This window comes from Heliangelus exortis, chromosome 1 (genome assembly GCF_036169615.1).
Source record: "Heliangelus exortis chromosome 1, bHelExo1.hap1, whole genome shotgun sequence".
Taxonomy (NCBI): Eukaryota; Metazoa; Chordata; class Aves; order Apodiformes; family Trochilidae; genus Heliangelus; species Heliangelus exortis.
In genome coordinates, this window is record NC_092422.1 from 22,290,507 (window position 1) to 22,315,265 (window position 24,759).

The 24,759-nt window shown below is 36.8% G+C and overlaps 1 protein-coding gene across 6 annotated transcripts in view; it reads left to right on the top strand.

Moving 5' to 3' along the window:
• Nucleotides 1–24,759, top strand: part of PDS5B (PDS5 cohesin associated factor B) — a 110,793-nt gene that overhangs the window by 64,607 nt on the left and 21,427 nt on the right. For all 6 annotated transcript variants that reach the window (XM_071737238.1, XM_071737221.1, XM_071737256.1 and 3 more), the window contains exons 18-25: nucleotides 1,459–1,564; nucleotides 5,636–5,796; nucleotides 6,392–6,515; nucleotides 7,297–7,455; nucleotides 9,211–9,279; nucleotides 13,749–13,885; nucleotides 18,283–18,406; nucleotides 23,472–23,676. In XM_071737238.1, the coding sequence (XP_071593339.1) occupies nucleotides 1,459–1,564; nucleotides 5,636–5,796; nucleotides 6,392–6,515; nucleotides 7,297–7,455; nucleotides 9,211–9,279; nucleotides 13,749–13,885; nucleotides 18,283–18,406; nucleotides 23,472–23,676 (1,085 nt within the window). The remainder of the gene's footprint in view (nucleotides 1–1,458; nucleotides 1,565–5,635; nucleotides 5,797–6,391; nucleotides 6,516–7,296; nucleotides 7,456–9,210; nucleotides 9,280–13,748; nucleotides 13,886–18,282; nucleotides 18,407–23,471; nucleotides 23,677–24,759) is intronic.

The window sequence follows — 24,759 nt, forward strand, 5'->3', positions numbered from 1 at the left end:
TATAAACAGTAGTTTAACTGAGGAAGTGGAGATTATCCTGATGAGGCATCAAGACTTTAAGGAAGAGTAAGCCAGTGAATTTTTGAGAGGGATTAAAAAAAAGTAATTACTGAAATTAGTTCTTAATAGCTGCATTTAAAGAACATGATACCTTATATAAATACTGGTACTTGTCTGATAATTCCAGCAATAGTAATTGACTTTTAAGTACTTGAGCTTTTCATTTTCTGCCTGTCACATATACCAGGTAATGGAGCCATTGAGATTTCATTTAAAAAACTGTTCCTGATCTTGAATTAAATACTGTGGTTAGCTGGATTTTTACTTTAAATTTGAAAATATATTTTTGCATATTCACAGAAATAATGACATATATATTTAAAGTAATAATCATGGGTGGTAATAAGTTCTAAAATTTATTTCACAATGTACTTACTGACTGACTCATGCAGTATACAAGGAAAAAAACTGTAAAAATCACAGATTTTCAGTTTTGCTATAGAATTGTCTTTCTCCCATCTCTAAAATTTCACTGAACTGCTTCATTTTTGAGACTCAAACAGTTCCTTTTGGGTTTTGTTTGCTTGTTTGTTTTTGTTATGTGTGTTTACTTTGTTTTTTAAATAAATTGTAATTTTTGTCCTATTAGGGACAAAAGAAAAAAAAGGAAGTCTGGGACATCTGACTTGGAGGTCCCCCCCTTGGTTGACTGCTAGTTGTGAATTTTTGGTTGGTGTGTGGTTTTTGGTGTGGGTGTTTTTTTTGTTGTTTGTTTGTTATTTTTGTTTTGTTTTTTTGTTTTTCTGGTGAGGTTCATTTATTTTGGCTATAAATATAATTTACGGGATGTACTGAAGGAATATTATGAATATTTTTTAGTCCTTGGTAGGGCAGGAGCCTACACAAGTCACTGGTTGGATAGGTAAATAGCATTTCCCTCTCTCTCGGGTACAGTGTAAGAAAAAACTCAAGCAGTGGTGTCAAGGTGAAATCTACAGAAGATATATCTTAAATTTTTCATCAACCCTTAGCACAGCTGCCTAATATTTTTGCTTTTTTCTCCTGGTTACAGACTTAACATTGTAAATGTTATTTTCCAGTTATTATTAAGAATATGTAGCAGCCAGTAACCTTACCAAAATTCTTACCTTAATTTGCTGCTTGTTATGCCCATGTTGTTTTCTTATTTCTGTCATCCTTCCAGAGTAGTTTGTATATATTTTTTAATTAATGATGGATAAACATTTTTTAATTTAAGGCTTTATAAGCTTTGATTTTGATAGGAGATGAAGACACCCAGATAATATATGAATTTCACTTATATTTGGTTTATAACAAGCCTCACTTTTTATGTTTTTAAAAAGTTCCTTCAATGAGATTGTATCTTCAGCTTAGGAAAACAGTCATACATGGTTCAACTGCAGTAAATACAAGGCCATGTTTTGTTTTCTTCTTCAGTGCCCTTATCAAGCAAGTAAACAAATCTATAGATGGAACAGCTGATGATGAAGATGAGGGTGTACCTACTGACCAAGCAATCAGAGCAGGTCTTGAATTGCTTAAGGCAAGTATACTCCTGGTGGTCACTGAACATGTGAAAATTAGTTAATTTTTTTTTAATTAGCACTGAGTATGTTTAATCATAAGCATGTGGTGGCTATCTTGAAGAAAACTGGTTTGGTTTTTGTTCTCTGTGCTCATCTTATGATGTATCTCTCAAAGATTTCAGGCTTAAAGCACTTTGTAGTGTCTCCTTTGCCTGTACTTGTGCCATAGAACCACCTCAGTTCTATGCTAGTGCTGGGAGTAGTCCAACTGTGGCTTGACTTCATGGAGTCCAAAATGTAAAGGACTCCCATGCTGGAGTTTTGAGAATATCTTGGGTCAACTAAGTGCCTAGTAGGCTCATCAGAGCTCATGTGACTCATCAGCCAGATGTGTGGATTTAGATAAAAGTAACAAGTGTAGTAACAGGCAAAAACCAGGAAGCACAAAAAGAAACCTGAGTAAGAATGGATCATGTAATGAAGGACTGTATACATGAAACAAGGCTTTTGGGTCAGTGCTTACATATTAGTATGAATTGGCATGACACATTTAAGGAAGAGGAGTATGATGGTGTTGAAGGAAGTGACCTGTACATCATGAGAAGAATTCAGAAGGGGTAAATGTACAAGTCCAGAAAAGGGAATGCTATACAGGAAAGTGGAAGGTAACTTGGAGAAAACAACCTACATGAAGCAGTTCCTAGATTTTGAGGGTCTTTTCTTTATCACAGGTCAGAATTATTATACAAGGAGAGGCTAATAATCAACAGCTACTTAGAAATGAAGGGAAGGCAAACTTTAAGGGGTAAGCTGCTGTGGAAAGCTTGAGGGAATAGAGACCCTATTGGATATTTCAATATTGTTATTTTTGAGGTAGGCACATCAGAGCACAGATGGTTATTCCACTTTGCAAACAAGCATGAAGTCTGGGAGCACAAAACCTGGGTTCATTGTAGAGAAACAAAATTATGAGATGGGCTTTGTAAGCTCATTGTGTTGCTGTGGCAAAAGTAGGCTCAGTCAGTCTAGAAGTACTGTGAAGTAAAACCCCTGCAATATGAATATTTCTGCCTTTAGCATCAAGCATGTTTCACTTAAGACTGGCTTCTGCTGTAACCCAGTACTTGTTAAACATAGTCATTTTGGTTGGAAAAGACCTTTGAGATCACGGAGTCCAATCATCAACCATACTATTGAGTCTGGTGCTAAATGGTGTCTGTAAACACCACATGTAGTCTAGGGACAGTGATTCAGCCACCTCCATGGGCAGCCTGTTCCAATGTTTGGTAACCCTTTAAGTGGAGAACTTTTCTGCGAAGTTCTCCCTTTAAATGGAGAACTTTTAAACTTTCTCTGGTGCAACTTGAGGCCTTTTCTTTGTGTCCTATCACTTGTTACTAGGGAGAAGAAACCAACATCTATGTCTCTCTCACTCAATAACTAACTGAAAGGAAGTCATAAAGTCTTCCCTCAGCCTCCTTTTTTCCAGATTGAACAACCCCAGTTCCTTACCATCCTTGTAAGACTTGTTCTCCAGGCCCTTTACCAGCTTTGTTGCCCTTCTCTGGACTCACTCCAGCACCTTGGTGTCACTGTAGTGAGAGGCCCAAAACTGAACACCCTATTCAAGGCACGGCATCCAGCCAGTATTTTACTCAGTAAAGAGTGCACCTGTCTAAGCCATAAGAAGCCAGTTTTTCCAGGAGACTGCTGTGGGAAAAAGTGTTGAAGGCTTTACTGAAGTCTAGGTAGGCAATATCCATAGCCTTTCCCTTGTCCACTAAGCAGGTGACCTTGTCATTGAAGGATTTCAGGTTTGTTACGCAGGATCTGCTTTTCATGAGCCCCCGCTGTCTGGGTTTGATTGCCTGGTTGGTCCTATATGTGCTCCATAACCTTCTTCAGCACCTAGTTCAGACTGACGGGCTTGCCAGTTCCTTGGATCTTCTTTCCAGACTTCTTGTAGATGGGCATCACATTTGCCAGTCTGCAGTCAACTGGGACCTTTCCAGTTAACCAAGACTGGTGGTAAATGACGGAAGTGGCTTGGTGAGCATTTTTGCCAACTCTTTCAGTACTGTTGGTTGCATCCCACCCAGCCCCATGGACTTGTGTGTATGTAAGTGGTGCAGCAGGTCACCAGCCATCTCCTCTTGGATTTTGGGGGCTTCACTCTGATCCTTGGCCCTGTGTTCCAGCTCAGGGGTCTGAGGATCTAGTGAACAACTGGTGCTACTGAGGACTGAGGCAAAGAAGGTATTAAGTACCTCAGCCTTTTCCTTATCCTCAAGCACTATGTTTCCCCCTGTATGCAGTTAAAGGATAGAGATTCTAGTTAGTCCTCCTTGTGTTGCAAATATATTTGTGGGAGCATTTCTTGTTGTCTGTAACAGCTGAAGCAGGATTAATTTTTAGTTGGTCTTTGGCTCTTCTAATTTTCTCCTTGCATATCATCATGACATCTTTGTAGTCCTCCTTAATGGCCTACCCATTCTTCCAAAGGCCATAAATTCTCCTTTTTTTTTTTTTTTTTTCCTGACTTGCAGCTGGATCTCTCTATTAAGCCAGGCCTGTCTTACTGAGGTTCAAGCACCACAGGGGGTTCAGATTAGATGTTAGGAAAAATTTCTTCACCAAAAGAGGGGTGAAGCATTGTAACAGGTTGTCCAGGGAGGTGGTGCAGTTGCCATCCCTGGGGCTGTTCCGAAAACAGGTAGATACAGTGCCTCACAGGATGATATTGTGGTCATGGTAGGACAATTGGACTTGAGGATCTTGAAGGTCTTTTCCAACCTTGATAATTCTATGATTCCCCATCAGCTTATCTTTTGGCATACAGGAACAGCCTGTCTCTGCACCTTGAAAAGTACCTTCTTGAAGAATGTCCAGCTTTCCTGGACTCATTTGCCCTTTAGGACTGCCTCCCAATGGACTTTGTCAGTCAGACTCCAAAACAGGCCATAGCCTGCCTGCTAGAAATTCAAGCTGGCAGTTCTGCTGACTGCACTCCTTACTTGTTCAGGAATGGAGAACTCTTACAATTTTGTGATCATTATGTCCAAGATAGCCTCCAGCCTTCACATCTTCCACAAGTCCTTCTCTGTTAACAAACAGCAGGGCCCCTTTTCTGATTGGGTCCCTCACTAGCTGTGTCCATACACTATAGGAACCTCTGGGACTGTTTCTTTTCTGCTGTATTTTATTTCCAGCAGAGGTCCAGGATGTTGAAGTCCCCCATGAGAAGAAGGGCTAGCAATCAATGCTATAGAATATTTTATCTGCCTCTTCCTCTTGGTTCTTCCTGCCTTCCCCCTGATTCTTGCCCCTAAACACTCAACCCTATTGTCACTATCATTTAGTTCTAAGCATCCATAACACTCCCTAACTTACAGGGCTACTCCACTGTCTCTCCTGCCTTCCCTGTCCTTTCTGAAGGACTTGTAGCCATTGATTGCAGCACTCCAGACATGTGAGCCACCCCACCACATTTCTGTGATGGCAGCTTTATCCCAGATTTCCTGTGGCACAGCAGCTTCCAGCTCCTCTTGTTTCTTGCTCATGTTGTCTGCAGTTGTGTAGATGCACTTCAGTTGGGTTAATTACCCCACCATCTTTTTGTTGAGAGAAGTCCTAATTCCTTCCTGACTGTTCTCAGGAGTTTCTCTTGCATCTTTGCTGCTGCATGAATCTCCATCCCCTGTCTGCACTGAAGTGGCAGAGCAAAAGACCTTGCTAGCCAGCACATCATTCATGTGCTAACCCAGGGTTTCTTCCTAGCAAGCCCAGTTTTGTGTCCTTCACCCTTCAAACCTAGTTTACAGCTCTTTCAAGTGAGCACTGCTATGAGCAGTACAGGTTCACTATAATAGAGGAAATTAAGATTGGAGAGAAAAAAAAGTTAAAACTGGTAAGATAATGTATAAGGACAAAAGTTTAGGAAATACTTAAAAAGAGGAAAAAAAAGTCAGGAAAAGAAAAATGGAGAGTATTGTAAATATTCTAGTATGGCAATGGAAACTTAGTTTTGATGGAATGTTCTGAGTTGATCTTTAGGAAGTGTTAACATGACTCCCATCTTATTTTGGCAGGTACTTTCATTTACACACCCAATCTCATTTCATTCAGCTGAAACTTTTGAATCTCTCCTGGCTTGCTTGAAAATGGATGATGAAAAGGTGGCAGAAGCTGCATTACAAATTTTCAAAAATACAGGAAGTAAAATTGAAGAAGACTTTCCTCATATAAGATCGTAAGTTGTAGATCTGGGTTCCTTACTAGATGGGATTTTTCCTCATTCTTCCTTATGTATGCTACAGCATTATTCTGTATTCTTTTGGAAGAAAGTATTACTTGAGGTAAAACAGGAAAGAGATTTGAATGACCTATGCAGTTCTTTTTGAAGAATGGAAGTGAAAATAATATATCCAAAGTAGTGATAGCTGATGTGTCACTGATATTACTATCTTTTATCATTGCCCTTCAGAATTACTTGGTTTTTCCTAAATTAAATATATGGCAATGTAAAAACCTACTTTGCAATTTAGTGGGGATTTGTAGACAAGGATATTTCCAAAAGAACTTTTAGAAACTTGTGCAGATAAAATTTGTGTTTTACCACAGATTTATCAGCAAAAAACAGAGGTTATTTTTTTTACTTGCAAGTCATTTAAATAACCCTATTTTTGTTTCTTTGAAGAAATTGCTAAAACTAGGACAATAAACACTTCTGCAGAGGTGTTGTGTTCTCTGTATGTAGATTTGTACTTCTTTGCTAGTTTGATCATTTGGAAGATTTTTAGTTTGTGCAAAGGTACTTTTTTTTCCTTTTTTTTTTTTTTTTAAAGTGCTTTGCTTCCAGTGTTGCATCATAAAGCTAAAAAGGGACCCCCTCGTCAAGCCAAGTACGCTATTCACTGCATTCATGCAATATTTTCCAGCAAAGAAACTCAGTTTGCACAGATATTTGAGGTAAAATTTAAAATTTTAAGTTAGTTTTTATTAATATTTTACATGGCATATGTAAACTAAGGGATGTAGTGGCATGTTATATGGCAAGTTGTATCAAATTTAGAAAATTTATTTTGTTCTCTTAAATTATGGCCTGAAAAATAGTAGTGGAGTTTCGGGTTTTTTTGTTGTTGGTTGTTTTTTTTTTTTTCTACTGTGATCCATTATGTTTGGGGTTATGCATTTTAACATTATAAACATGAGTAAAACAAAGTGTTGGGCTGTCTAAAATCATGAACTATTTGTGGGAAGTGGAACCATACATCACTGGCCCACAGCATTTAAATGATTACAGAAATTGTGTAAAACTGAACTGTCGTAGAGACTATTTAATTAGATTTTATAGCCATAACTGCAGATGTACTTTTTAGTGCCCATCAGCCTTTTATCTTCAAGGATGAATCAGTCTGTTGCTGAAATTGCCATCTTGAGATGAAGTATGCTCAATTCTTCAGCAAGAAAATAAGCTTTTTAATCTTTTTTTCTCAAAACTGTCTGCATGAGCTGCCACTTTTTGACCTACAAAGATGTGATAAGCATTTTGTCCGTCTTGATTTTTACTTTGATTTGTGGGAGACATAATGTTGATGAACTTGTCTTTAGATAGTCAATAGTTCTTTTAAAACTCTATTTCTGAAACTGAAATAGACATGGACAACTTGGTAGAGAACTCTCACCCCTGCCTCTCCCAGTGTGGTGCAGATTATATCAGTAATATCTGAATTTGTTGCCTTTTTTCTAGCCACTGCATAAAAGTCTGGATCCAAGCAATTTTGAGCATCTGATTACACCTCTGGTTACTATTGGCCATATAGCCATGCTAGCACCTGATCAGTTTGCTGCCCCACTGAAATCTTTGGTTGCCACTTTTATTGTTAAAGATCTGTTAATGAATGACAGGGTAAGTATCTTTTAAAACATCATATTAATATTCTGCTCATGCTCTAGTAGGATACTCAGAAATTACTTGTGAAAATTACTGGCTTTTTTGGTTCTAAATTTTGTATGTGGTTGTCTTTGTATTTCCATCTGTACTCCTTGACCCAGTTGAAAACACACAAACAACTAGTTTGGCAGTAATTACAAAAGCAACAAGTTGTATAGTGCAGCACTCATTACTTCTGTTAAAAATGAAAAAATTGTTACAGAGACTTCAGTCACTAAGTCTCTTTGTCTTGAGCAAGCCAGTTGTGATTTTTAATTTTTTATTTATTTTATTTTTAGGAAGTATAGTGCATATGAAAGTAAAATACGCTTTAAATGGAAGGCTGAAAATTTTGATTTTTCTAATACATCTATTACAGTGACTTTAAAGTGAAAAAAATAACTTGTCTGATGTCAGTCATCATTTAGGGAAAGGTTTACTGTCTCATAATAGAATGGTTTGGGTTGGAAGGGACCTTAAAGATCACCTAGTTCCATCCCCCTGGCATGGGCAGGGTCACCTCCCGCTACACCAGGTTGCTGAAGGCCCCATCCAACCTGGCCTTGAACACTTCCAGGGAGGGATATCCACAACCTTATTGGACAACCTGTTCCAGTGTCTCTCCACCCTCACAGGAAAGAATTTCTTCCTAATGTCTAACCTAAATCTCCCCTCTACAAGTTTTAAACCATTTCCCCTTGTTACACACCTGTGTAAAAAGCCCTCCCCCAGCTTTCTTGTAGCCCCCTTCAGATATTGGAAGGTTGCTATAAGGTCACCTTGGAGCCTCCTCCAGGCTGAACAACCCCAATTTCTGTAGCCTGTCTTAATAGGGGAGGTGTTCCAGCCCCCCCTTTTTTTTTATTTATTTCTTTTTAAAACAGCAGGATCATTTATTTCTAAAAAGTGACCTTTACAATACCTTCTGAAAGAGAACATAAGTACATTTTGTCAACAACCAGTCCAATAACGGGGGGTGAAAGTGTTCCAGCCTCTCCCACCATCTCAACAAGTCCCAGCTGTACAAAACATTTTCATATAAAAAGTCTACACACTCTTTTCACTCCAGGAAACAGGAGCTCACTATTTCCTCTGACACAAGACAGAGTCCAAACACCCCAAAGTAGTTTTGTTGAAAAGTTAAGTCTCAAAAAATTCATCAAGCTGCTACTAAAGAGGAAAGTTTAAAGCCCAAGAAAGAGACAGTTTTATAAGTTTAAGCCTAAAGGTAGCTTGGCTCAAGGCCAGCCTCAGCAGCTGAAGAAATGAAGAAAAGTACAAAATCAATACAACATGAAGAGTTAAAGACCCAAGCTTAAAAAAGAAAAAACTTAATCTTGAAGGATTTATGTGGGAATTACATAACACATTTCAGTGCAGAACTTTGCTCGGTGGTGGTGTTCCCTAAAACTATGTGCTTGAGGTTCCAATCTACTGGATATGGAAACTGAAATTTATTTTCAAAGCAATGACTATAACAATCTAAACCAATAGTTTTTAGACAATACTGCCCCCCCTACTCTCTTTTTATTATTGCTCTGAATTTTCTGATACTTGAATAGTGAGGTAAGAAAAGTCTCTCAATTCTGTAATGGTTACCTCTAAAAAATGCATAAAGCTTAACCACTGAGTGATATTGTATTATTTTCAGAAGCAAACAGGAAAGAGCAGATTACAACAGATTTTACTGAAGAGTAACATTAGATTAACAAAATGTAATATTTGGTTTAGCTTCCAGGAAAAAAAACAACAAAACTTTGGGTCCCAGATGAAGAAGTATCTCCTGAAACGCTTGTTAAAGTAAGTAGCGTGTTCTCTATTTCCTGTGGTTGTTTGTATAATACCTAAGGAAGAAAGTTAAATATCTGGATTCCTAAAGTTGTCAACTGCTTTTCTCTGTTTCCTTGTCCCCTTTCTGAAAGTAAAAAAGTAAATAATTTTATTGAGGATCTTAATGGAATGCACATTTTTGGATTGCCAGAAGAAAAAAAAAATGTTTTGGGGAGCTTCTGCTATTCTTACTATTAAAATAAATTTACATATACACTTTATTCAATGTGTTATAAACTTAAGTTTTGTGTACAACACTTAATGGTGATTTTTTTCCCCTTCCTCTTTACCATAGGAGTTAAATGCCATAGACACTTCTCTTGAAGTTTTCCCTTTGTCTTTTGAAGTTCTAGGACATTCCAAGAAACTTTCAGTGCTGTTTTAGAATTAAAAAAAAATTCTTCATGGATTTGTCAGTTTCCTCAAGTAAAAATTGCTTCTCTGTGTAAATATGTGTATGAGGAAAAATCTAGAAGCAAAAAACACCCTGCTTTTTTTAATAAGAATAAATTTGTTATTACAAGTTGTGGGCTTGTTAAGAAATATTCTCAGTCTTTCAGTCAGAAAAATACTTATATTGGCAAACGTGTCCACTATCTGTCTCTATTTTTAAATGCCCTTCAGAAGAGGGGTAGATTATGCAGCTTTTTTTTTTTTTTAAATTTCTTTTTTTTTTTTTTTTTTTTTTTTTTTTTTTTTATTAAAGATGCCTGTGATTTCTAGTGTGCTCTTTCTAACATAGTTATAGCAGTCATTTTGTTTCCAGTGCACTTTGAACAAGGTTGCTGTGATGGTTTTACAATGTTTTTTACCTTCTATCTTGAAGTTGTTCAGCTCTTTGTATCGTATCTTCTCTGCTGGTTTAGTAAGTACTTTAGTTTCCAACTAAGTACAGAATCCACTACTGGAAGTGTTCAGTTTTATTTGGAGGTGATTTGTTAGCTTTTTATCAGTTTGACTGCAGCAACTGTATTTTATTATTTCGTGTTTGGTTTTATTTAATTTTAAAGCAAACATGATTTTGCTTCATTGATTATACATGTACTTGAAGTAGTAAATATTGCTTGTTTTTCTTTATTTTTTAATGATTTGTGAAACTTCAGTAACTCTGAATGCAAATTTATGTTGATGAAACTTTTCATATAGTTGGCTATTTGGAAGGGAATTGGCTTATGGAAAGCATTAAGGTGATTTGAAGTTGAAGCCAAGCCTGAAAAATGTGAGAAGCATTTATTGGCAAATGAGAAGAGATTATTGTGAAAACTGATTTACAAATTTAATTAGCATTTATTACCACTGAGAAGCCTATATTTAATGAATGCTGCAGGCCACACCATTAGTTTATAAACTGTTTCTGACAGCCTGTCTTCACTCTGGTTTTAAAAGCCTCTTTTCCCCTTTGTGCCATAACTGTACGATTTATTTAGTGGGATCTAAAATTTCAGTTTAAGTACAAAAGCAGGAAATACTGATGAAGACAGAATGATCAAGACAGATGTAGACTGATAAAGGCGAATTTTAATTTTGGATGGAAGTCTTAGATTAAAATATTTCTGTAGACAAACGCTTCAGTGCAATATTAAATATAAATTAGAGTAACAATTTTAGAAGTGTGACTTTAATTCTTAAACCTGCCACTTGAGTGCCTGCTCTAAAGCAGGAATCTCTTGACAAGGATCACTGCTCAGAACGTCTGTGCACCATGCAGTGGATTGAGACTTATGTAGTAACAGTTGTATTTCTTGTTTCAATGTACCTGCAATACAAGGTTTATCATCCTATTTTTCTTACTGTGCTTTAAGTCAGCATTGTTTCATGTTTCTCTGCTGCACAAACCTGCAGCATTTATGGCTCTGAAAACTCAAGCTGTAGAAAGCTGAGGTAGCTGCTGTCATCATGTTGGTGGAGTGGGAAGCCCATTCTACTTCTACAGTGGAGACATGATGATAACCTCAAAATCAGAGGAAAGGGTTATAACTGTTGATTATTTTTAATCTTAAAAGTTAGTACTTCTTTATGTTAAGCTAGTTGCTAATTGCAGTTTTCTTGTATGCCAAAGCTGAGATGTCATGCGATATTCAGGAAGAAATTATAACATCCTCTCATGTTTGCTTGCCCTTCCAAGTACACAGAATTCATACTTTGCTGCCAGGTCGAGTACAAAGCTGTTATTTGTGGCCTTTGATATGGTTCTGACTCATGCTGTATTTTGACTTTCTTGATACTTTCATGTTGTGTATACTGATTTTTAATCTCAGAGGGGAATTATTGGCTCATGGGACACAGTTTGAAATGAGATTCAGACTGGATATAAGGAAAACCACCTGTGAACAGTCAGGCTATGCCAAGAGAGCCTCTGCAATCTCCACTCTTGGAGGCTTTCTGCAGTATAATGGATAAAACTGACTTTGTAGCTGACCTTCCTTTAAGCAGGACATTGGACTGGAGACCTGACACTCCTTCCAACTTTCATCCTTTCATAGTTAGCCTGTTTGGCTGAGGAAAATAAAAAGACATGAGACCTGTGCAAAATCATGTAATGGGTGTTGGTTTTTTTAAGACTTCAGGTAGCCAGATGCCATGACCAGGGGAATTCTCATGCTCTGTGTTAATTTCATAGGAAAGTTTAATTGGGAAAGGTTTCTGGAATGTCATCACATCAACACCAGCAAAGAAACAAGGGAGCACAGCAGGGTCAGGGGAACGTTCTGAAGGATTTGGGGTTAGGAATTGCTTCATTGAAAGGAAGAGTAGAGTAGATTGAGACAGTAGGAATGGGGCAAGAGAGTTGTGGAGAGGGAAGAGAGAAGCAAAGGTTAAAACCAGAATTGCCCACCTGACCAGGACTGTTTGGGCACAAGGGAGCATGTAGCTTTTCTGTAGATGAGTATGTGATTTAATTGAAGACTAAATAGAGCTAGAATATTTCTGTCTTCCCAATAAATGAGAGGGAATAATGGTACCAGGGTTATGACATGAAGAAACTGAACTGGTCAGCTGTTGAAAGATCTGCTTCTGTTGTTGTTTTTACTATTTTTATTATAGCTATTAAAAACTTCTGGTGCATGAAAGACTCTTGGAAGATAGGGCAAGGCAATTTAACTACTGTTCCACAAACTCTGTTTGCTTTTTGAGTTGAGTGACTCATATCCTACTTCTTGGTGGTGTTACCCAATAGAATTAGAATTCTGTAGGTGGAGTAAATGGGCTACAGTTACAGTGCTGAAAAAATAAACTCATGTATAGAAGACAATCCTAGAACATAGATCTGAAGGGGATCTGTTTGTTAAATGGAATAGATAAACTGTATGGTGAACCTAATTTAGTGATATTTTATGATATTTTGAATGTTTATATAGAAATTCTTAGAACTGCATTTCCCATTAAGGAGAAAATTTAAAGTTACTGTGTAAAAAAGAGGCAGGTTCCTCTCTACCACGCCTTATTTTTTCCAAATCTTTTTGGGTTTGTGTTTTGAATTTCAGGGTTTGGTGTTCAGGTGTTTGGTTATTTTTCCTTTTTTTTTTTTTCTTCTTTCTTTACTCCCCAAGGATGTCTGTGCGATTCAGAGGAGAATTTTCCTTTTGTTGTAAGAGGATGCTCTTCTTCCTCTCTTCTGTATTGTCTCTGTTCTCATATAGAAGGAAAATGGAACAATAAAGGGATTCAGATGTTAAAACAAACAATCTCCAAAATTCTGCTTTTGTGAACCTGTGAAATTATTCAGTGTTTCATGATAGCTGTTGGATTCTGCATATTTAGAAGTTTGCCTCAAAACACTTCATGTTTCCATTGGCAAAAGACAAATTATACTGAGTTAACAGGCTTTGAGGCTTTTCTTTAAATAAACATGAAAGAAATACTCTTTTCCAAAACAAGTTGTCTTAGTACAGGTTGATACTCTAACAATGAAAATGTCTATGAAGTGTTTAATTTGTATGTCTTAAATAGATTTAAGCTCAAATACTGCATATGTAAATAAAGAAGATATAGGGATTGTTTAAACAGGAATTATAGGAATATAGGAAGATGAAATTGTGCTCTGCTTTTTGATCCAGTAACTTTCTTAGTAAGTATAAATTGTTTAGCCTCTTTTACAGCATTCAATAGATGTAAGATCAACTATGATAATGTTATCACAGGACAAAATATGTGATTGCTCAGTAGAAGAAATAGTTCAGACTTTTAAGTGTTGTGTGATTTTTATTTGCTCTAATAAATGCTTGAGACTTTCAGTGGAAAGTTGGTGTCCAGAGAGAGCAGGTATAGTTATCTTGCAGTATTTAAATCATGTTTTACAGTTTTGAAAGGCTTATGTTCATAGCAGCAAAAAGGACTTGGGAAAATACCGTGTGATTATATTAAGATTTTCATTTAAAAGATTTTTTAAAAATGAGACTCGTGGTGTAATTTGACTTCTGCATGTCCTTTTTTTTCAGATTCAGGCCATCAAGATGATGGTTCGATGGTTGCTAGGAATGAAAAACAATCACAGCAAATCAGGGACTTCTACTCTGAGGTTGCTAACAACAATATTACACAGCGATGGAGATTTGACAGAGCAGGGGAAGATTAGGTATGTAACAGATGGTAGCATTTTGATGTCTGATGATGTGATGGAGAGGGTTTCAGTCAAAGTAGCACTTAAACTATTCTGTTGGACTGCTTAACAATTTATACATCTTATTTGTTAAGCAGTAATGGTAAGCTTGACTGGATTCCTTCAGAAGTTTGCTGCACTAGATGTTTGAACACTGTGGATATAGCTGTATTTTAATGGTTTTATATTCTTTATCCCTTTCTTCAAAGAGCCATTACTCATACTGCAGGAATAAATGGTATAACGTTCTGTTTTCAATTGAAAATTGGTTTTAATTTTTTATGCAGCTTGCTATTCCTTGTGTACCAATTGCTGTGTATACCAAAGGCTGATAGGCAGGCTTTCTCATAAAAAATAATAGCATGTTGCAGTAAACCAGGTGAAAATAGCTAGCACATAAGGCACTTTTGCTTGAAGGCAAACTTTAATCCCTTGAGGCCTCTAAAGTTAAAGGAAGAGGAAAATGTGTAAAGAGGATTAAGTCTCAGTAAATAATGTACCTTTTAGGTGATTGTTAGACAACTTATCTTTTTTTTCTAAGTATCTTAATCCTCTGTGGTAGGATAAGTGGCAAGTTGTCAGCCACTAGTGCTTGCCAAATACTAAAGATTTATGTCTACAAAAGCCATTACAACAGTAAGAGGAAAGTTTCAATTTTGGGCAAGAGATTAATGTTGTATAGTGATTATGTAAACAGAAACTATCTTGTGTATGTGAAATTGCAAACCTGAGAATGTGTAACTTTGTAGCAACTCTGTAGTCTTTCTTATTCTGTAATATGGCTACTCATGGCAGATGCTGAGGAGTTTAGTGGCAGTAATTTAGCTTTTCAGCATAACTGCTTAGAGCATATTGTTGGTTTATCCAACAGTAGATCAGTTCTGTAGGTCCTGTGTGTTTTGATGCATGGAGTGATGATCCTTACTGGGCGTGTTCTAGAAATGTAATTTTTCCACTCTTTTTGTATTCAAACTAATACTACTATTATTAATACTGCTATAGCAATATAATAATGATGATAATAATAACAACAACTATATATAATGGTGTGCTCAGTTCTCTGTTATTAAAGTTAATTTAGGGATGGGGGATACTTTTAACAGAGGGAGGAAGCTGCAAATGCAGCTCTGGAGCCCCAGAGGTTGGAATTTTCCCCAGGGATGAGTGATGAGCCAACAGAGTTTATGGGTTAGGATTAAAGAGCAGACTGGTGTGGGTGCCTGCTCCAGGTGCTCTGACCAGGAAAATGAAGTGTATGAGTCCTTCTATAAACAGCTAGAAATGTCATGTTCACAGGCTTTGGCCCTAATGGAGGACTTGAGCCACTCCAGTACCTGCTGGTGAGCAACAAAGCAGGGCATAAACAATCCAGGTCCATCCTGGAGAGCATCAGTGACAACTTCCTCACACAAGTGATATGGGAGGCAGTGAGGAAAGCTGGTCTGCTACACCTCATACTGACTGAAGAAGGAGAACCTTCTGGGGGTGTGAAGGCTGAAGGCATTCTTGCTGTGATAACCATAAGATGGTAGAATTCAGAATCCTGTGGTCAGCAAGGAGGGCAGAAATTAAGATCACAGTGGTGGACTTAAGAGAATGACCTCTGGCCTCTTTAAGGATTTGTTTTGTAAAGTCCCCTTAGAGAAGGCCCTGGAGGAAAAAGAGAGGCCCAAGAAAGCTAGTTAGTTAGTATTCAAGCATTCTGTAAGCCCTAAAGTGGTCAAAGCAGAAGGCCAGGTAAATCATAGAATTGTTTGGGTTGGAAGGGATATCAAAGAACATCCAGTTCCAACCCCCCTGCATGGACAGGGACACCTCCCACTTGACCAGGTTGCTCAAAGCCCCTCCAGCCTAGACTTGAACCCTTCCAGGGAGAGGCTAACTCACCATCATCACAGTAAAGAATTTATTCCTAATATCTAAAAGTCTCCCCTCTTCCAGTTTAAAATCATTACTCCTTGTCCTATCACTGCATGCCCTTGTGAAAAGTCCTTCCCCAGCTTTCTTTTAAGTACTTTCTTCAGGTACTGGAAGATTGCAATAAGATCTCCCCAGAGCCTTCTCTTCTCCGGGCTGAACACCCCCAACTCTCTCAGCCTCTCCTCATAGGTGAGGTGTTCAGCCCTCTGATCATCCTTGTGTAGATGAATCTTTATTGTCAATAAGAAACATTTTCAGAGGTTGTAGTCAAAAGACACATCATATTCCATAGAACATAAAAAGTGCTTAGAAAATTAAACACTGACATTTATCCTCTGGAGTAAAAGACAAAAAAACTGGTAGGTTTTTAAAGTGACATATTATGATTATACACTGGATACGTTCTCAAGATCCATTTATGTGGATTGCCTTTGTGTAGCCCACCACTTACTGTGGTGTTTTGTGTGTTTTGCATTTGATAACATCTTTCCATGTCATTGCAGTTTCGTTTTAATTTAAAGCATCTGGTCTTCAGCAACAGTAATAGCATTCCAGAAAATAAATGTCCAGGTTCCTCTTGTATCTTTTAGCTTCTGATGGGACAACCTTGGTACTAATTTCAAAATTATACTATTGATTAAAAATTGCATTTATATCATACAGAAGCTTTTTTCCCCCCATCCCTAATAATTGTGCCCTTTGGGATAATGCAAATCAGAAAGCTTTTGTCTATAACAATTTGATCAAAAATCCTCAAGTAAGAGTTTCTTGTACAGAAATGCTTCTGTGGGGAGTAAGACTGATCTGCTTTTCATCTTTACCTGTAAGAATGGTACTGACAGCTGAAACTATCCTCCTCCCCCTTCCCACAGCATGTACGTGGGAAGCATGCTTGTGGGTATCTCTGTGAGGTATATTTTTGTATACATATAATCAGTTAAGATTTGGCCAACTGGTAGATGAAATGTCTTTGATTTACTTTTCAGAGTTAAATGTTATTGCTGAGGAATATTGAAAGTTCTTAATTTTATCCTTTCCTTTGGCTCAATCACTCTGTAATTTTGTCATTATTGCTCAGTTATCACTGAAGTGCAAAAATTGAATCTTTATGGAGTTCACTTCTCACAGTAGATGCAATATAAAGTGAAATTCAGCTTTTAAGAACTGGATGTTATTCCTTTAATCTTCATGCCTTGTTTGAGAGTTCGTGCAGCTTTTGTCCTGTCGCTTGGTTGCTTGTGGTCTATTTGTTGGGGTTTTTAATTTTTGTTTCCATAAAATACTGAGGTGTATATAAAGCTTGATTAGATACATTTTAAGGTTTCAGATCTTCAGCAGAAAGTTTTTCTCATGCACTCTGTTTAATACTGGCTTTTAAATTCATTCTTCAAATGCTTTATACAGTTTTCATGATAATGTATTTAAGCCTACAGTGTTTGCCCTTCCTAAGGATAAAGGGCAAGTGATTAAGAGGTTAAACATTATTTGTCCTGCTTAAATGAATAATTATTTCTAAATAAGAATGACTTGATTCATCCTCTGGAGAAGCTGTACTTCCTACTCCTGAATATAATTCATTAGTGTTTTAAGTGAGATGCATATAAAGTGTTCTTTTGGATTTGATCTGAAGACAGAAGCAATATACCATACTGAAATAATTTACAGAAAATTTACTGAAATAAATTTTCTAAGAACAGTGAAAGCTCAGCTAAATTTATTAATTCACACATTAAGTATTTATCAGTTTGCATGACATAAAAACCCTTTTGATATTATGATAACCTCTGTAAATACAGTTGTATGTTACAAAAAAGAACATTCAGCTTTTGTTACAAAAATTAGCAAATAGTGTTTTGCTAGGTGCAAATGCATTTTGAATGTGCAAGTTCACTTGCTAAGTCCTTTTTGTTCTTAAAAAGACAATGCACTTAGTTAACTATCGTAATATCTAATAAACTTAAATTAATGTTGACTTGCAGCATGGATTTTCAGCTATCATTGCAAGAAAAAGTTTGGCAACTTTGGGGACTAGAAATTGGCTATTTCTTTGTCAGAAGAAAATTATCTTCCAGGCTAAATGAGGTGTCTGAGGGGCAATTTGGAATGTGCTGGTCCAGTGCACAGCTGAAAGTGTTTCGCCCCTATGTGTCTTTTTATAAGGTTTCAAGGCATATTTTAATTGCTGAGCTGGGGCCAGGTGATAGGTATGTGGTAATAGGCTGTAAAATGTGGTGCCATGGAAACTACTTTTCATTTGAAGCCACCTCTGCAGTTGATTTGGGGGTGGAAGCAATGAAGTCCATGGGAATTTTTCCTTTTTTTTTTTTTTTTTTTTTTTCTCTAACACTACCTGTTTTTCAGCAGTGCAAGCTCATTGGGACTTAATTAAGACAAATAATTACTTTTATTTTTTTTACTAATTAACCTTCATAATCCATGTGTTTGTTTTTCAGTAAACCTGATATGTCTCGGTTGAGGCTGGCTGCAGGGAATGCTATTGTGAAGTTGGCACAAGAACCTTGTTACCATGAAATCATCACCTTAGAACAGTACCAGCTGTGTGCACTAGCCATAAATGTAAGAAAATTAGGTGGGACTTGTGGGTTGTCAACAAATGTATGAGTATGTATTTTGTTTCTTCTGTGTGTTGTGTATATTTCTGCTAATCTGATTTTATGCAAAATGTTCAGCCTTGGCATGAATTTATTTACCCACTGCATAGTCCTGACTACTAATTTTGGGTAAGAATCACATCTGTAGTACTGGGCTGCCCAGTGGAGGAATGTTAACTAAAAGTGGTGAAATGTTATGATATTGATAAACAAAGGAATTCAGAAATGAATTAAAGTTATGCCCCAGCTGCGTTATAATAATCTTGGAAATTGAAATGAGAGTACATCAAGTATGTTGGACTGTGGTGACAACAGTGACCTTGGTTTCTTGATACTTAAGTAGTGTATATTTGGAGCACAGAGGTCTGCCAAGATAGTTGGCATCCTTTAAATATTAGAAGTGAGAGGCAGAGATTTCATATAGATGTTAGAATTTTCATCTTTAATTTCTGCCTGCGACCTCAAAGAAGAAGAAGGGAAATAACTTTGAAATTTTAAGTAGCTATATGAAGATCCTCTGTGTTCCTGTCTTGTAGACTAAGGAAATGCTACAGAAATTTATTCATACCTCAAGAGTAAGGCTGTCATGTAGGGTCTCACATTGGTGCTAGTTGCATAACTGCTCATCATCTCCTGACTTCAGAGAAGTCAAGAAATACTCTGAGAGGAATGCCTTCCAGAGGATATCTCTGTTAATAACAGTATTCCATTCTAGACCTTAATTCCTGTCACTGGCTAAAGCATTAAAGCTGCAGATGATTTGAAATTGGCATTCAGTGTTAGAAAACAGAAAGTGTAGCTACTGTGTGGGTATTGCTTATTTTCATAGAGTGTCTTTTAAAGTTCTTGAATTGTTTGGAGTTGAGTTGAGTTGAGTTGAGTTGAGTTGAGTTGAGTTGAGTTGAGTTGAGTTGAGTTGAGTTGAGTTGAGTTGAGTTGAGTTGAGTTGAGTTGAAAGGCTATATTAGGCTTGTATGCTGTTTTAACAATGTTTATGTAGATTTTAAGCTTCTCTGTTCCATGGAAAGGAGCTGTTACTCAGTTTCCAAATGCTATAAAAAAATGAGAAGTGGAACAAAACTTAAAATTACTTAAGCTGATGAACTCTAACAAAAATGCAGCAGAAATTCAGTAGTAAAAACTGAAGGTTTTTACACCCAAAGTAAGGACTGATACTTTTAAGTCTTCTTGTTCCAAACCCTAATAAAAATGCTAGCCTTGTGTCAAAATGAGTTTTGAAGATATTTCTGATTTAGGACAAAATTAATATAGACAAAAATAGCCACTTACTGAATTGACAATCAGATCTGTTTCTGTTCTAGAAAGGATGCTCTAGCTGCATGTCATGCCTGACTAGCCTTGCCAATATATTATCCATGTTTTGTTTTATTCTGAGACCTGTGATCAAAATCTGATCATTTTTTTTGTCATTTCCCTCCTGTGGCAAATTTCTTTTAAAATTATTACAAATATTAACTTTTTAGTTCTCCTCTATCAGAATATGCCTCCATTGTTTTGACTGTGTTCATAATACATTAGGTGAAGGCTCCTTTCCCATCCATTTCATCACTGTCTGTCAGGTTTTTTTTCTGGTTTTCCATCCCAGTCTTACTGGTTTGTGGATATTGATAACAGATCTTGTAACTTTTTTTGCTGTCTTGGGCCCAATGCTTACCTCTCCCCATTTTTTTAAAAAGAAATTTTGACATGATATTTAAATTACAAGAACATGATAGAGTCATCAACATTTATAAACAACATCACATCTTGCTATAGAATCATAGAATAGTTGGAGTTGGAAGATATCTCTCTAAAGATCATCTCATTCCAATCCCCCTGCTGTGGGCAGGGACACCTTCCACTAAATCAGGTTGCTTAAAGCCCCATCCAACCTTGCCTGGAACACTTCCAGTGATAGAGCATCCACAGCTTCTCTGGGCAACCTGTTCCAGCAGACTATCACTCTCTTTGTAAAAAAATGTTCTTCCTTATGCTCAATCTAAACCTCTATGTCTCAGTTTAAAATCATTGCCTCTTATCCTGTCACTACAGGCCCTGATAAAAAGTCTTTATCTTCCATATAAGTCTCCTTAAATATTGAAGAATTTTGTGTGAAACTGTATCAAAGGCCTCACAGAACTCCAGGTATATGATGCCAGTTGCTCGTCCCATATCCATCTACTTAGTCACTCCTCTGTAAAAGGCTCCTGGATTGGTCAGGCATCAGTGGTCATTCATGAGGCCATGCTGGCTGTTTGGCATCTCTTGCCAGTGGATATCCTCATGCCTTGGCACAGATTCCAGGAGAATCTGTTCCATTATAGTATCACTTTTGTCACCCTTCTCTTATTGATGTTTCTTTGCCTTTAATGACTTAATTGTTTACTGCAGTTTACTGTAAATTCTGCCAGGACAGGATTTCTTTTCTCTGCAGCTTCTAAGGGATTTTGAATAATTATGAAATACTTTTCTGGATCTTTCTGAGCTCTTCTGCAGTTTCCTTTCTCTCTGCCAGACTACTGAATCGAGATCCTCAGATGCAGAGAAACTGTAATGGTTTCAGTGACTTTTGCACTTGCAAGTGGTTCTGTAGTAATCTCCTCTGGAAACTACCTGTGTATGTGGATTTGTTTTTAAGGTATTTGCATACACACATGGTTAGAATATCTAGTACTGAAATCCATTTCTTGATGGCAGAAGCTGATTATTCTAAAAGTTTATTAATTCTTAAGACTATCAGGTCTACCCACAAATTAGAACATACAAGTGACATAAAGGCCAACTCTAATATTACATAATTTATGGCAAATTTTCTTTAAGTGGACAGATCAGGAAACAGAAAACAGAAAAAAAAGCTTAATTTTAAAGATTTGTGATGGTTGCACAGGTTCTCCTATGGTTCTATGGCTACTTTTTTTTTTTTCCTGAGGTTGCCATTTTGTAATGTGGAATGATTAGAGCACAGAATACATAATTAAGTGTTATTACTGATTGCTATGCTAAGGTTGCAGTGATAAACAGAGACCTATGAGGGTTAAATGCATGTAGTTTAGGTAATTTAAAATTGTTATCTGTGTGTTTGACCAAACCTGTAAGCCTACCTGTATTTAAGTTCTTTGATCCGTAAAACTAATTTTGATGTCAGCAGAGCTTCACATTGAAATAGAACAGAAAGTAACTGAGCATGCTGTTAAACACTTCAGTGCTTTAGGACCAGATCAAAGATCTAATAAGCTTTGCTGTTGAAAATGCACTTTTAATTGTATTTTTAAAAATATTCACAAAGCATCAAAACCACAACTCTTATTCTTTAAAATTAACAAAAACTGCTGAAACAATAAAAATGCTCTGAGTTAAAAAAGAAAACTGAAATAGCTTTGGTATTGTTTTAATTTTTTAGCAAATATCAACTTAAGTAATAAAAAAGAAACAAGCAATATCAAAGATTTATTTTTAAGGTACTTTTAAATGGTGAATTTCTGATGAATAGGCAATAAATTCAGAGAAGTACATATGTAAAATTAGGCTAATGTGGGCGCTTTAGTTGTGCACTATAAGAAGTGTAGAATTGGTTGAGTTTGGTCCCTCCTCAGTGAACAGCATAACTGAGCTGAACTTAGTTATTCTCAATATTAAAAGTTGAATAAATAACAAATGACTCCAATTTATGCCACACAATACAATGAGTAGCAGTGAACTACCTACCTTCCTTTGTCCTCTCAGTCAATATACCAGCTAAGCACAGGTCTCTTCTAAGGTTTCCACAAGGAGTTGGGTGATGTTGCTGAGCAGGAAAAGTGGGCTGTGTCTTAGCTGTCTGCTGGGGGGTGGATTCGGAAAAAAGAGGCAACAGATACTGAGTTAAGCCTCATGGTCTGCATTTCTGGCCTTGGTTTGTTTCAGCTGTGGCTACAGCAGGCCTCTCAGGGTTTCAGACCGTAAAGTACTCGTGGCTTACAGCTCAGAAGGGAAAGTGAGACTTCATTGATTTCTTCTGGATTTAATTTTTTATCTGATATATGATCTCTTCTGATGCTGTTGCTGAATTCAGCAGTCAGTGTTACCAGTGGCTACATCTTGTGTCTGCTGTTTGTGTTGGCTGGACCCTCTTTTCAATTCTTTCTGGTTTCAAAACTGTCATTTGAGTAAAATATCTGTTTATTCATGTATTTTCTTCATATTTAGAGATAACAGATCTATCCTTATGACCCTTTTTTGGCAGTATAAATACACAAAACTGTTACAGTGGCCTTGTTTACCTTAGGTTTTTCTGTACATACCCTTGGAACTGTTCTCCACACCTGCTTCTGGTAACCTTCTTTGGCCTCTGTTACTAAATGGTTTGTGGTATATTGAATGGTGTCTTAAAATATGTAGATTGTTTTTATACAGAGACTTTTAAAGTTTGTGTCTTTTCTGGGAGTACATAGCTTAATAAATTGTAGGAGTACATTTGCCACCTTTGTATTACCTGGAGGTTTCCACGTGTGTCTCTCTTCTGTGGTCAGTCAGGGTTAGGTTTCCACAATATAATGGAAATCCCCAGTACTCTCTTCAGCATTTAACCTTCCCCTATCTGGCAGTTCTGTCGAATTCTATTACGTTTCTAATATTAATGTCTTGATGAAAATTTGTGAAATTGTGTAGTAAAATCAACACATTGGTCACTGGTGCCTTAACACTGTTTTGGTGCAGACCTTTGGCTCCACAAAGCAAGCTGGTCCTGTTGTAAACAATTCCATTAACTCCATGCCTCAATGCTATGTTAAATTCCTGTACAAATTCCAAAACTTTTACTCTTCTCCTGATCTTCAGGGAAGCTTCAGCTGATTAATTCAATTTAATTGCTCTGAATTGTCATTTAAAATATTCTTAAAATTCCTATGCTTCTCTGTCTGCAAGGTCTGAGATTGATTTTGGCATATTCACCCAGGCTTCCATGTTTTATTTCACAGTCTGTATTACTTTTAGAAAAGTTTACTGTTACCTTTTTTGTTTTTGTGCTTTTTTGTTGTTTTTCTTTTTAATAGGATGAATGTTACCAAGTGAGACAAATATTTGCTCAGAAACTTCACAAAGGCCTTTCTAGACTACGGCTGCCTCTAGAATATATGGCTATATGTGCACTGTGTGCAAAAGACCCAGTGAAAGAGAGAAGAGCTCATGCTAGGCAGTGCCTTGTGAAGAACATAAATGTCAGGAGGGAGTATCTGAAGCAACACGCAGCAGTGAGTGGTAAGAGAATAGAAGTCACTTTTTGGTACAGGTACTGTAGTTCAAATGTGAGTAGAGTGTGAAAATATTGATGGTTTTCTGTTTTATACATGGAATGGCTGTAAATTTTACTTAGAGGTATCCAATGAAAATGCAAAGTTGAGTCCATATTTTCTTTTGACTTTTTTTACAGGCACTTTCTGAGATCTTAAGAGCTGTGCTAATGCTTATGCCTAAATGTATTGTAAGCAAAGTAATTTTTCCAGGTAGTTTCCATGTAATGTTTAAACTTCATTGTTAATTGTATTGTAAGTAAAGTGAAAATGACAAAATGCAAATCAATAATTAATATTATACAACCTTTATGACAAAGGCTGGACTAAGTTGCTTATCTTTTCACTGCTGTATTGGGTAGCTTCTTGCCTTGTCTTATGTGGGCAAACAGCTGTATTTGTAGTCACTTTAGGTTGAGTTTATGTAATTCTTTCTAGTACCAGCAGTCTGATCATGGGAATGCTTTGTCATTTATTATGGACTAGTGATAGCTGGTTTTCTTTTTAAAAATCAACTCCTTTCCAGTTTGATTTACTCAAAGGTTACATGCGTATTGCATGACAGCAGTGGTATATCATCTGTATATATAATACTCTATATAAAGAATAGACCTTTATGAAGAGATATGGATATTTTGAATAAGAGTTTTTGAAAGTTCTATTTCTTTGAAAGATTACCTATAGTTTGGCCTTTGTGAAATGAAGGGGAGTTTTTCATCTTGTCTTAGGATAGACCAGACATGTTTGTGAATCTGGTCTCACAGATGCTGTCAGATGACTGATATCCTTCTGCATTTATGAATCACACGCTTGATATTACCCATGTCAGTCTGTGTGCCATACTCCCATTAGAGAAATCCTTTTTTGTGTTACTTAGAATTGAACAATAAGCAATGAACAATTGAGCAATGCTTTTCTCCCTCCTCACTAACATGTAATAAAGAAAAATCCATTGACCAAACACCTTCAGTTATCCTAAGACTATTATTCTTGAAAGCTGAAAACTCTTTAGTTATGTAGACAGAAAGTATAAGAATTCTCATGTGATTAA